The sequence below is a fragment of the Thrips palmi genome, unplaced genomic scaffold (assembly GCF_012932325.1).
Source record: "Thrips palmi isolate BJ-2018 unplaced genomic scaffold, TpBJ-2018v1 HiC_scaffold_1, whole genome shotgun sequence".
In the NCBI taxonomy this organism is placed as follows: domain Eukaryota; kingdom Metazoa; phylum Arthropoda; class Insecta; order Thysanoptera; family Thripidae; genus Thrips; species Thrips palmi.
The window spans coordinates 8024843-8037237 of record NW_023144620.1 but is presented as its reverse complement, the minus strand read 5'-3'; the positions used below and the strand labels follow the sequence as shown (position 1 = coordinate 8037237).

The window sequence follows — 12395 nt, the reverse complement described above, 5'->3', positions numbered from 1 at the left end:
TCAAGTTTGGTCATAGAGAAAAGAACTTTATACAACAAAGGTAATTTGAAGTTAGAAAATGGCATGCGGTCAAGAGCAATGTAATATTTCATCATTTTCAAACTGACTCACTTATTTAAAGAAATAACCAGTCATGAATAGTAAAGGAAAAAATTTATTGCTGAATTAGATTAGTTACTTTTTCTATCGCCTCATCCAACTTTGAAGCATGGAAAATAAGAACTTTTCGCCAAGGAGTCATTTCTGTGTCATCTTCATGCCACTTACCACCCAGACCAGAATCAGAGTCATCCTTGACACAAAATTCAAATTTGCAGTCCGCAACCTGCAAAGACACAATTTGATAAAAATTTATACTTTAAATGAGGATGAGAAGAACTTGTGTTTTAATCATACCTCTTCAAAGACTTCTTCCTCAGCATTTGACCAAATGACTGCAGGCTCATCTGGCTTGTTTTTGTTTTTCTTGGACTTTTTCTTCATGGAGTCTACTTTGTATAATTTACAAATCAGAATCAAATACTCAAAATTAAATGGCATATTTCGGCTTTTGGCTTTGTCCATTTCCTTTCTGAAAATTATTAAAGTTTAGCAAAAAACCACAATAACCACATAAAATTATTTTAAATGAATGAACAGCACCTCAAGCTCATGAGAAGGGGAACAGCTACTTGGGGAGGTATATTGACAAAGCGTTCATTGATGAGGAGTCCTGTACATTTGGTTTCATCATCTAACAGCTGCTTAACTTTCGCTATAGTTCGGTCATCTCCATGTTTAGAACTGTGTTCTTTGAGTAGATCCCGAAGTTGTGAAACACATCCCATGCTCTGAAATGAGACAACAAAATTAAACAAGGAAAACAGAGGTAAATAGAAATGGAGAAAAGAGAGTAATGCATACCCTTTTGTCTGTGAGGTTTATGACAGTGGTTATTCCAAAAACGTCATCGTCCACATTCATGCTATCATCATCATCATCATCACTATCTGGATTATCATCACATTGCTGTAAAAGAATGACATTGATAGCCCCGAATAAGTCATGAAGAATAAATTTAATGAAAGAAGCATATCTTTAATTACGATACCTTTACAACACTGCCAACATAGTTCTGCTTTATGATCAACTCCGCAAGGTCCGATATGTTGAGGTGCGTCTTCAGGAAGAGCTGTTGCAGCAGCTGTTTGATTCCATGAAAGTCAGAGTCAACAGGTATCCTACCTTCAAATTCAACCTGTATTTGCTGAAATCAAGGAGGGTAAAGGCAATTTACTAAAATGAAATGAATGAACATAACCTGGACCCAGGGCAACTTTTGCCTTTTATAGGTATGTAGGATGAATGACCACCACTTTGAAGAAACTTCTCTTCAAGTATCATTCCTTATACGTTTTTGTAACAGATTCGTAAAACTACTTAAACTTATATTTTGAGACATCAGTGGCAGTACCTCTCCTCCCTTGTAATCGTCTTCGTCACTGGACGAATCATCGCTGCTTGAGTCAGCTTCCACTTTCTTCTTCGGATCTAGAACACGCTTCTTCGATGGGACTGACATTTTTGTGACGAAGTGTAAAGAGTACTTGAGACGGTCAAAACAAGCTGAACGACCAAGATGAACTTAGCACCATGTGGTTTGACATCCGCAACGGTCGAAAATGCAGACCTAATTGGTGCAGGTTCGCTAGGCTACGGCTGATTTCAAAAGGGTCACGGGCAATTTTTTTTGAATACAGAAATACTTGAACTAGTGGAAGATCAACTTAAATTTTGAGAGAAAAAATCCTAAATATAAATAATTTGCCGTAAACTGCCGTTCGGAGCCGTGGGCCGATGTCTGTCGCTTCTAGAGCTTCCACCATTCGCCGTTGGCCACGGAGGGCGCTCTTGGCGGCTACCTTACTGACAGTTTTCATTTATTTTGCGTTGTATTTGAAAAGATTCTACTTATTTGTGTAATCTTCCGCCACTTAAAGCTCTAAAGAACCCACGGCAATACTCTGTTTGGGTCTCACGCGTTTAGTTTTCACATAGTAGCATGCACCAAAATGTGGTTCCGTGCCTGCAGACTCGAAACCGCAGACGACCGGCTCGGCGCGACCCTAGCGCCAAGTGCCCTCTCCTGGCGGCGATCGGAGGAAGCTCTGGAAGCGACAGACCTCGGCCCACGGGCAGCGGCAGCGTGCACTCCTCCCCTTTTCCTCTCAAGCCGCAACTTTGCGCAACGCACGCACCGGACGTAAACACACGGCAGACAGCAGTATGAGAAATCTATCGTTCGGATGCTACTATTCTTCTGCGAATAGTGTTACGACCTATGCGCAGGATTCTCCTGCACGCAGGAAAGCCTTGCGAATAGGTACATCCGCGGGAAACACAACAACACAACCGTATTTCTATCTCCCATACCATCTCTTTCCTTTTATTTGTTTGCTGACAGAACATACTCTCATGAAAACTTTCGGCGATAAGAAAGAACCAAGAAGTCGATTCTGATAAGGGATAGCCGCTACAGGGAGATGGCATGTCAGTGCCGGCGTGATCTCGAGTGTTGGGAGTCCAACAGTAGCTGGTGTTTTGATGAAATAACCTAGAGAAATATAATGAAGTCTCAGATTTTAAGAAATTCCAAGTTGTCACGGAGGCTTTTTTCTTCGAAAGTTGACCCATATGTGCCTAAATCTGAGTATGATGTTGTCATCATTGGTGGAGGTAACTAACTTTTTAGAGTAGGAAATGTTCTCGAAACGGATGACGCTAATATCTGTTGTTTGTCTGGTTTCTTTTTCAGGACACAATGGACTTGTTGCTGCAGGATACCTTCAAAGAAGTGGCATTAATGTTTGTGTTCTGGAAAAGCGATCTGTTGTTGGAGGAGCTGCTGTCACTGAGGAAATCATACCTAGTTTCAAGTTTTCTCGTGCGTCATATGTTCTTAGCTTGTTGCGGCCTAAAATATACAAGGACCTAGAGCTAAAGGTGAGTCATTAATTCTTGTACTCTGAATTGAATCAACATAAACTTAGTTTCCAGCACTCTAAGCATCTCATTTTCTCTCAAGTAGAAGTTTGGGTTGAAAGTCCATTTGCGAAATCCAAGCTCCTATACACCTCTTTCTGAAAAGTTTTGGAATACTAAAAAAGCAAGATCTCTAACGCTTGGTCAAGATGAAGCCTTCAACTTTCAACAAATCTCTCAGTTCTCTATAAAGGATGCAGAGGTGTGTCAGTCGTATTATTGTGCGTCGCCCTTTCTCTTTTACATTACGAGATAATAATTGCTCTCTTCTGCAGGCCTATACTAAATATGAAGAACAGCTCCAGAGAATTGTGCAAGCCCTTGATCCTCTTCTAGATTTGTCTCCCTCTACTGCAATGCACTTTGTCAACAACTCGTCAATATGGGGAAAACTTTCATTGCTTTTTAATGAACCAAGTATTGCCAAAGCAGGTAAAGTTCTAGCATTTAACATAGAATTGTATCTATGTGAGTTGTTGATTAAGAAAAATCTTCTCTTTTTATTTAGGAGTAAGCCTTGCCAAATTGGGACCAGAACTACCAGCAGCATGGCAGCTTTTGATGGCTCCTGTTAGGCAAATTTTGGATAGATGGTTTGAATCTGAACCCTTGAGAGCAACTCTTGCTACAGATGCCTTGATTGGTGCCATGCATGATACACATGCCCCAGGTGGAGGGTAAATGCTTTCCATATTTCTCAACTGATTGGTGCTTTACAATAACATCATATTTTAGTCTTTCTTTTGTATCAATAGGTACGTCTTACTCCACCACGTTATGGGCGAGCTTGAGGGCAAGAGGGGAGCCTGGGGCTATCCAGAGGGCGGCATGGGTGCAGTCACTCAGGCACTTGCCTCTTCAGCAACATCTCATGGAGCCAGCATTTTCACGGATCAGGTGATAATTTGACTCAAAGGACTGATATAAGTGCATTGGTCACTCACATTTATTTATTTATTACCTTAAATGCCTAAATCACAATTCAAAACTTATAACTATTTTAATAATAAGAAACATAATGATAATCACAAAAGATGCCTCCCAAATGGCTGCATAAAAAAATCTAAATAGTAAGTCATGGGTGTTTAAAATATTTCATTCTCATCGAGACCATATCTGAAATTGTCTTCCCCTGATGAATTTCTTGGAGGTGCTGAGGTGCCGTCCGCAGATGGGTTAATGTGAGACTGGAGTGACCGGCTGACTCTCATTTTCTCAAACCCTGGCAGCTCTGAGAATTACATTTCATAAATAGACACAACTATCCATATGTTATTGCAAATCTTTATTTCAAGTACTCACCTCTTCCACCCAATCCACTGGCTGGTTTCGACATTGATGTGACAGGAGCACTTTGTGCAGTTGAGGGAGCCTCAAATGTATCTTTGGATAGAGCTAATCTGAGTTTGCTGAATTCCTTGAGTCGCCCAGATCTCGACCTAGAATTTTAGTTATTGTTTTTCAGTAATGTAACAAAAATGCTCATTATTTATTTTAATAATTTGATAAGATTTTACCTGTGCAGCTTTTGGGTCTTATAGGTGCTACTAAAGTCCTCAAATTCACTGTCTTTAAAATTCTCTTTGTCCACAGTAGGTGTTTCCCCTTGAGTGGTTTTCTTGCCATCAGAGGGTTTGGCAAAAAATTTTGGAATAAATTTCCTGGTAGTCATTTTTTTGGGCTGCCTTTATTAAGGTTTCAACAAATTTCCTTTGCATAAAAGGAGGTTGTCTTTTTAACCCGACAAATATGTCAATTCATCTAGTCATTGGAGGAAACATCTGGGATTATTTATAGGTCATGCCAAAAAAAAAAAAAAAATGAATGTTAGGGACTGCTGATTTTTAATCTTACCTTAACCATATGTCAATCCTCTTTTCACAAAATTTTCCCTTGCCGTTGAACTTTGATGATATCACAGCCTCAAAATGTATCCCCCTCAAACAAGCACTGGCTTCTCTGACCTGCCATCAATCACCTGCTCCACTGAACGGACTGAGGCATAACAGGCTTTGATGGTGATATTTTGGCAGGACTTGCAGCTTAAGAGTATAACCCTTATCTAATCTGGTGGCAGTATCCTGGTACAGTCAGATAACAAGCCACACATATATCTTAATTTTTATTTCCATAACCATTCTACTGTTGAGATTAAGTGCAATTGATATGTTTCTGATCCTGTTAAATTGTATGTATTTTGCAACTTTATTTAAGGGAGTTTTATAAAAAGACCGATAAGAAACATTCGGATTTGTTTGTCTTCCCCATTTTAGGTTTTTACTTTTGCTTATGAAGTATAACCGGCATTGTTTTCATTCACCTCTTCCAGACTGTCAAGCAAATTCTTTTGGACAGTTGTGGAAGGGCTGTTGGTGTAGTGACTGCAGACGGGAGAGAGATAAAATCCCGCCTGGTTTTATCAAACACAACAGCAAAGGTGACTTTCCTCAGTTTTTTGCCAAGTGGTACCCTCCCGGAATCATACGAAAAAGCGGTCCGTGGTATCGACTACACTTCCCCTGTCACAAAAATTAATGGTATGCCACACTGTTTTTTTGTTGTTTTTTTAAATGTACGTTGAATCGTCGCGGTGCCCAGCAGTCACAGTGCAACATCTTTTGCAGTGGCGGTGAGCAGACTACCCAACTTCCTCGCGGACCCCTGCGTCAAGGCAGGCCAGCCGCTACCGCACCATCAAACCACGATTCACCTCAACTGTGAAGACATGTCCCTGCTGGACGAGGCGTATGAGGACGCCAAACGGGGACAAGTCTCCAAAAGGTACGCCTTTCTCCGCTCTGGCCGCAGGCATTGAAGCTGGACCTGCTCTTCCTCCTTTTTCAACAGTCATTTGTTTCCAGACCGATGATCGAAATGGTCATTCCCTCCGTGCTGGACAAGACGATCGCACCCGAGGGCGCGCATGTGTGCCTGCTCTTCACCCAGTACACCCCGTACGACCCCCCGGCCGGGTGGGGGGAGGCCGCCAAGGAGGAGTACGCCGCCAAAGTGAGTTTCGTTTTTGTTGTTGTTGTCTTTGTTTGGCGGCGCTGGTCGATACTGACCGACGCGACTGAATTATCGTCGTCTCGGGCGCAACTCTCGTGCGATGTGGAGCAATGTGTTTCGTCTGTCTGATGTGCCTGGCGGCGCGGCGGCGCAGGTGTTCGACATCATCGAGGAGTACGCGCCCGGCTTCAAGGACAGCGTGGTGGGCAAGGAGGTGCTGCCGCCGCCGGACCTCGAGAGGATCTTCGGCCTGACTGGAGGCGTACGTAGTACCACGCACCGTACTCGTTAAATTGCTTTTCCAGTCCGATTTTCATTTTTAGTTTCTCTTTGACATTGTTTGTGCCCGCAGAACATCTTCCACGGCAGCATGGGGCTGTCGCAGCTGTTTCTCTGCCGCCCGGTGACCCCCGCGGGGTCCCTCAACGTCCCCGAGGCCATGGCCCCCATGACGCCGGTCCCCGGACTGCTGCTGTGCGGCGCGGGCGCGCACCCGGGCGGCGGCGTCATGGGCGCGCCGGGCTGCCTCGCGGCGGACGCCGCCAAGACCCTGCTCGCCAAGCGTCGGCGGCGATAGGCCGCTCCAAGGGCTGGTCGCAGTGGCTGGTCGCAGTGGCGGAACCTCGACTCGCAGTGTGCAAGGGCCTTCGCCTGGCGGCTTGGCGCGCCACTGTTACTGTACGCGGCCGGATGCGCCTCGATGCGCCATGCGCCGCTTGGCCCGGTGTGCCGGTCACGCCTCCGAAGCCTGCGACAGGTGCGGGCAGGTTCATTCCGAACTGTGCGTCGCGCGCGCTCTGTGCCGAAGCCGAAATCCGGCTTAATAACCCTGTGATAGCTGGCGGGCGCGGCGGGGGCGTTGTCGGGGTGTGGCTCGGGGCCTAGCCGACGACGAGCCCGCCGACTGTACAGCGTAAACCTTCTGCCACTGTGCTCCTGAGCCTCTACTTTGTTGCGACGTACGTGCACTCTAAAAGTCTTACGGTGAAGATTCACCAGGGATGGCGAAAGTTCCTCATGTTGTGGTGGAGCAGCTTTCATTGTGCCTCACCTCTAAAAACTCATCGTACGTTACTTCTAAATATTTTGTCGAATTTCTTTTGTATTATGGTGAACATCTCCACCGCAATATGTTTGTGCAGCCTTTCGCCGTAAGACATTTAGAGTGTAGGCCCAAGGGATTGCGGGACGCGCCCGCAGGAATTGAAATGCGTTGAAAAAAAAAACAAGTCGAACGCTTTTACGTACTTGCACTTGTGTCGTGTCTTTTCTTGTGTAATACAATCATTTACAATAGTGACTAAACGTAAGCATAAATATAATACACGAAATGATACATTTTGGTAGCTGGCATAATGAGATCATATAGCGAGAGAGAGAAAAAGAAAACAAAAGAGAGCAAAAGAAACAAACATTAAATCATCTTTGGCACCAGTTCGGTAAACAAGGAGTTAATTGCACTGCAGTGCGTCGCGTCCAGACGCGGTCCTTCCCCGCGGCGGGCAGGGCAGGTAGGCCAGCCAGGCAGCGCGGCGATTGCCGTGATAACGACGTCCCACTTCGCGCACTTCGACCGATCGATTCGTGGCGTCACCGTCCACCTCGTCCGGACTGCACACTCGGGTCGTACGAAAACCCCGCGAGAATAGAAATAAACAACAAAAACTAAGCGACGGCTGCTGGCTTTGAGACGCTAAATCACACACACGTTTTAGAGTTCGACCGCCTTCGGTGGCCTCGGCGTCTCACGTGGCGGCAGGGCCGCGAAGGGATGCCCCATTCCGGACAATCACTCCGAAAGTGATTATCACGCTGACGCTGACATTTCCCACCCGGTGACGCGGCCTTGAGCCTTCACGCGCCGGGCATCATCATGAGCTGCGCGCCGACGTTGACGCCGGGGCTGTTGGGGCCGCCGGGGACGCCGCTGCCGCCGTGCACGCGCATGTGGCGGTTGAGGTTGCCGGACTGCGAGAAGCGCAGCAGGCACAGCTTGCACTGGTAGGGCTTTTCGCCCGAGTGGATGCGCAGGTGCTTGGTGAGCGTGGACGAGTCCGAGAAGGCCTTCTTGCAGAGGCGGCAGCGGTAGGGCCGCTCGCCGGAGTGCGTGCGCATGTGCGTCGTCACGGAGGAGCTCTGCGAGAAGCGGCGGTCGCAGATGGGGCACCGGAACGGTTTCTCGCCGGAGTGCGTGCGGACGTGCGCCGTCAGGTTGGCGGCCTGGCTGAAGGACTTGTTGCAGTCGTCGCAGCGGTACGGTTTCTCGCCCGAGTGCGTGCGGAGGTGCGTCTTGAGCGTGGACGGGCGCGCGTACGTCTTGCCGCAGATGCGGCACAGGTTGGGCCTGCTGGAGTCGTCCGAGCCCGGCGTCGTCGGCGACGTGGCGCCCAGCTTGGAGCAGCTGTGGGGCCGCTTGTAGCCGCCGCCGCTGCTGCCCTCGCTGGACGCCGGGCTGGGCGGGCCTAGGGGCGGGCCGGGCAGCGCGAGGCCGGGGCTGCCCTGGCCCGCCATGCCGTGCGACCGGGGCAGCGGGTGCACCGGTGGCACCACGCAGCCGGCCTGCATGCTGCCGCTCAGCGGCTTGAGGCCGCCCAGGCTGCCCAGCACCGGCTTGAAGGGCGTCAGCGAGGACGACTCGGACGACGGCGGCGCGGACGTCGGCGGCCGGAAGTCCGCCGTGAAGCTGTAGGTGGCGGCCGGCACGGACGGGTAGGGCTGCGGGCTGAGCAGGCCGCCGTTGCTGCCGTAGCCCGGCGACAGAGGGGCGGGCGCCGCCGTCCATTGCACCTGCGCGACGACAAAAACCAGGAACACCAGTCAGAAACAAAGTTGGGCTTGATCCTCCAAGTTTCGGCTCGCTTATTTGGCTCTATCGGGATCAATTTGGGGCTGAGTGAATGACGAGCGGACGTCGAGATTTGCCGCGAGGGCTTAGATAGCCGCAATCTGGCGTGTCACACTGCATGACGCCGAGGACGGGGAACCGGCCCGCCGTGCCCTGCGCCCGCCGTGCCGCCGTCGAGTGTTGATAAACGCCACTCATTTCGCAGGATCGACCTGACCTGGCGATAAACGATACACTGACTCGAGTGCGTTTAACGCGGAGCGAAGAGGTGCAGCCGCTTTTCGAAACTCTAATTAAGTTTTGAGGAAAAGTGCAGTGTGTCGGTGTTCATTCCTCAAGATAGCCCCGCAGCCGTCCGACAGTCCGACGCACCGAGCGCCGCGACGCTGCCCTCGCTCCCATTGGTGGCGAGGGCCGCGGGGACCTCGCCGGCCAGCCAATGGGGAGGCTCGCCTCGGCCCGCCAAGCAGCGTCTCCATGGCAACGCTGGCTACTGGGCGACGGCCGCGACGGCTGCACTGTGTTCGTGTTTGCGACAACATGGCCGCCTCGATCAATATTTGGCAGGGGCTGCCGCCAGACGGTCTTTTGCGCCCTGCCGTCCCCCCGCAAGCCGCGCCCTTAAGCCTTTCGGAAGACAAGTCGCTAAGTTTCTGGACAGGACACTGCGGTGTGCCCAACTGTGAGGCGGCCCTTTGGAGACTTCGGGTCATCTCGGGCTCAAACATGCCGATTGTCGGAGAGCACGGTCTCACCTGGTGGTGCTGCAGCCCCAGGTTGTCCATGTTCATGTTGACGTTGCGGTTGGGCGGGTAGCCGTGCATCGTCATGTTCATGGACACGTTGACGGACATGCTGGGGAACACGTTGTGCGTGGGCGCTGGCGGCCAGGACGACGACGGCCCGCCGCTGCCGAGGGAGCTGGCCAGGCCGCCGGGGCCGCCGGCGAGGGACCCCGACGAGCCCACGCTCGGCTCCATCTGGTGGTGCATCTGGTGCAGCGGGGCGCCGCTGCAGAAGCTGGCGCTGCCGCCGTAGCCGCTGCTCGGGGAGGAGGACATCATCTGCGGGCACGGGGGCAAAATTCAAGTGTTTCGTTTCCAGGGCGTCTCGGTGGGATCACTGTAAATCCATTGGTAAGTTACCTTGTCTAGTAGCGCTCCGTTTTGAACGCCAAAATTTGGCACTCCAGCGGCCGAATTTTGTCATTTCGACTGGGTGGTCCAGGGCCAGAAGGACAACTTTAGGCATTCGGAACGGAGCGCCACCGGAGTGGCCCAAGGAGACTTGCCAGTGGATTAGTATTGTTGAGACGGTTCCCAGCGCGATTTCCGCCACCACTTACCTGCGGGTGCACGGTGTAGGACAGGCTGGCCGACGGGCCGGAGTACGTGGGCTGCTGCAGCGGCGCGTAGGGCGTGCTGTAGGACGAGCTGTAGGGCGTGGAGTAGGACGTGCTGTAGGGCGCGCTGCTGTAGGGGCTGCTGGAGTAGAAGGAGCTGGAGGGCGACAGCGGCCCGGGGTGCACCACGGCATGCTTGAGCTGCAGCAGCACGTCCGTCACGTCGGGGCCCCCGACGGACTTGGACTCCTTGAGCGACCCGTACTCGGACCTGCAGCATCCAACACGTTGACGCACTGGGACACAAAAACAGCGCGAGGAACTGCCGCGCGGTGGTACTCACTTGAAGGACGGCGCGGGGCAGGGGCTGAACGGGAAGATGCTGGGCAGCGGCTCCAGGTCCAAGGGAGGCAGGGAGAAGCTGGCCATCATATCATCGGGCCAGTAGCCACCTACGCCGCCGCCGGGCTGGATCAAAAGACGAACACATCTCCGTGAGCGAGGCCCGAGTCCGCGACGTCGGCGCGCGGCGCGCTGGCGGCCGCAGCCGTGGCGGGTAGGCAGCCCGCCGCGCGGCCGTGCGCACCGCGCTGCATCGCGCGCTGGTCGGGCGCTCGCTGCGGCGCGGGGCCAGCCAAGCCAGCCGCCGAGCGAAAAGTCGTTTGGTCGCCCTGTCTCTCTCGCACCCCTGAGGGACGCCCAATGAGAGCGACAGAGACAGAGTGACGAAGCGACTTTCGGAATGCGCGCTGTAAGTGCTCGCGGTGTGCCACTCTCGGCCGTACTTACCCCCTGCGAGGCGAGGCCATGCAGTGCCGCGGTGGAGCCGGCCGCCACGTCGTGAGGGTCGTGCGGAGACAGAGCCGCGCCGAGGGAGACGCCGTAGGGACTGGCCGGGGACGGCGGGCCTCCAGCCGAGAGCACGGCCTGGAGCGGGCCGAGCCCCGACGCGCCGCCCCCGCCACCCTCCGCCTCGGGGCTGCTCCCCGCCCCCGGGCCGGAGGGTCCGGAGCCACCGGGCACGCCCGGCACGGTGTCGCCCTCGCCCGCGAACATGTCCAGGCCATAGTGCGCGGGGTTGTTGGGCATGTAACAGGTATCCATGATGGAGTCGGGCGCGCGGTCCGCGAGCCCCACCAGGAGGCCGAGTGCGTGGCCGGGGCCGAGTCCGGGACCGCCCCCCGGACCTCCCCCAGGCCCGCCCCCGGGCCGCCAGGCCTCGTACCCGACCGCGGCGCCCTCGCCCGGCGAGGAAGGCAGCCTCATGACGACGGCGTCGACCGGGTCGACGGGCACCTGGCCGAGGCCGGCGACGTCGCGGGAGCTGGGGACCGTTTCCGGCGCTCAGACCGGCGCCTCAGGTCGCGGCGTCGGGGCCGCGGCGTCATGGCAGGGCAGCTCCCCGTCCAGGCGACCTGCGGTAGGGCGGCGCGGCAGGGCGGCGCGGCCCCCGTCGGGAGGCAGCCGTAGAAGCGCTGCGGGACAGAAATACAGTGAGCAGTGCGTTACGGCGGCGGGCTGAGGTGAGGCCGCCGGGGCCGCCAGGCAGAGGCAGCCATTGAACCAGAGACCAGAGGTAATTGCACGGCAGCGAGTTCAAAGCGAGGCGAGGCGCCAAAAGGGAAGACCTAGGTGGACGCCTCCGTCGACTCCGTCGCCATGCCGCCATTCAAAGGGACGGCGCGCCATGGCACCGTGCTGGACCGGGCTAGACCGGGCCACCCTGCGCCCAGGCCACGGCGACGCCACCCGAAGTAGTAATGAGTGATTTGTCCCACGCGATTAGCCTCACAGTCCCGCGTGTTTACCTTTGGAATGAGTGCGGTGGCCGCCGTGGCCGGGCCGGCCGGAGCGTGGCGGGCTCGTGGGCTGCGGCTCGGGTTACTCCAGATATTAGGACGGCTCGGCGGGGATGACCCCGGCGACACCCGATACGCTCCAGCCCCGCTCCTCCTCCCCCCCCCTCCCGTCCCTCCCGTGCAGCACCGCTCTGCTGGTCCCCGCCTGGTTATCGTGACTTTGTGGCGGTGGCGAATTAATTTGGCGGACGACCGTCACGTCACTGCCATACGTTTGCGCGTCGGTCAGTGCGCTCCAGCTGTTCGGGACCTTCCAATGCGTTCTGAGCTGCGAGGCCCGTGAAAGGGACTCAAATCGGACTCATGGTGGCAACGGAAT

The 12395-nt window shown here is 53.4% G+C and overlaps 4 protein-coding genes across 6 annotated transcripts; 1 reads left to right on the top strand and 3 right to left on the bottom strand.

Annotated features, from left to right (window-relative positions):
- Positions 1-136: 136 nt before the first annotated feature.
- Positions 137-2277, bottom strand: LOC117654234 (protein BCCIP homolog). Of its 2 annotated transcripts, XM_034400541.1 has the most exons (7): positions 2220-2277; positions 1454-1653; positions 1091-1246; positions 904-1008; positions 643-830; positions 397-571; positions 137-325 (listed from the first exon to the last, which is right to left on the bottom strand). In XM_034400541.1, the coding sequence occupies exons 2-7, from the start codon at positions 1559-1561 to the stop codon at positions 155-157; spliced, it is 903 nt and encodes a 300-aa protein (XP_034256432.1). In that variant the 5' UTR covers positions 1562-1653; positions 2220-2277; the 3' UTR covers positions 137-154. The 2 variants fall into 2 exon arrangements, with proteins under 2 accessions (XP_034256432.1, XP_034256423.1); XM_034400532.1 differs by lacking the exon at positions 2220-2277 and having other exon boundaries at positions 1454-2071.
- A 104-nt stretch (positions 2278-2381) lies between these two features.
- Positions 2382-7330, top strand: LOC117654231 (pyridine nucleotide-disulfide oxidoreductase domain-containing protein 2-like). The gene is made up of 11 exons (XM_034400516.1): positions 2382-2715; positions 2795-2982; positions 3068-3223; positions 3297-3453; positions 3530-3698; positions 3777-3918; positions 5351-5558; positions 5646-5802; positions 5883-6030; positions 6185-6292; positions 6383-7330. Exons 1-11 carry the CDS (start codon positions 2607-2609, stop codon positions 6605-6607), a joined length of 1767 nt encoding a protein of 588 aa, XP_034256407.1. The 5' UTR covers positions 2382-2606; the 3' UTR covers positions 6608-7330.
- LOC117654241 lies at positions 3946-5043 on the bottom strand. Of its 2 annotated transcripts, none has more exons than XM_034400564.1 (4): positions 4876-5043; positions 4539-4802; positions 4324-4460; positions 3946-4252 (listed from the first exon to the last, which is right to left on the bottom strand). In XM_034400564.1, the coding sequence occupies exons 2-4, from the start codon at positions 4691-4693 to the stop codon at positions 4107-4109; spliced, it is 438 nt and encodes a 145-aa protein (XP_034256455.1). In that variant the 5' UTR covers positions 4694-4802; positions 4876-5043; the 3' UTR covers positions 3946-4106. The 2 variants fall into 2 exon arrangements, with proteins under 2 accessions (XP_034256455.1, XP_034256444.1); XM_034400553.1 differs by having other exon boundaries at positions 4539-4782; positions 4876-5042.
- LOC117643586 (protein glass-like) lies at positions 7266-11042 on the bottom strand. The gene is made up of 7 exons (XM_034382551.1): positions 11007-11042; positions 10561-10685; positions 10221-10488; positions 9784-9939; positions 9631-9753; positions 8544-8817; positions 7266-8492 (listed from the first exon to the last, which is right to left on the bottom strand). Exons 2-7 carry the CDS (start codon positions 10647-10649, stop codon positions 7885-7887), a joined length of 1518 nt encoding a protein of 505 aa, XP_034238442.1. The 5' UTR covers positions 10650-10685; positions 11007-11042; the 3' UTR covers positions 7266-7884.
- Positions 11043-12395: the final 1353 nt, after the last annotated feature.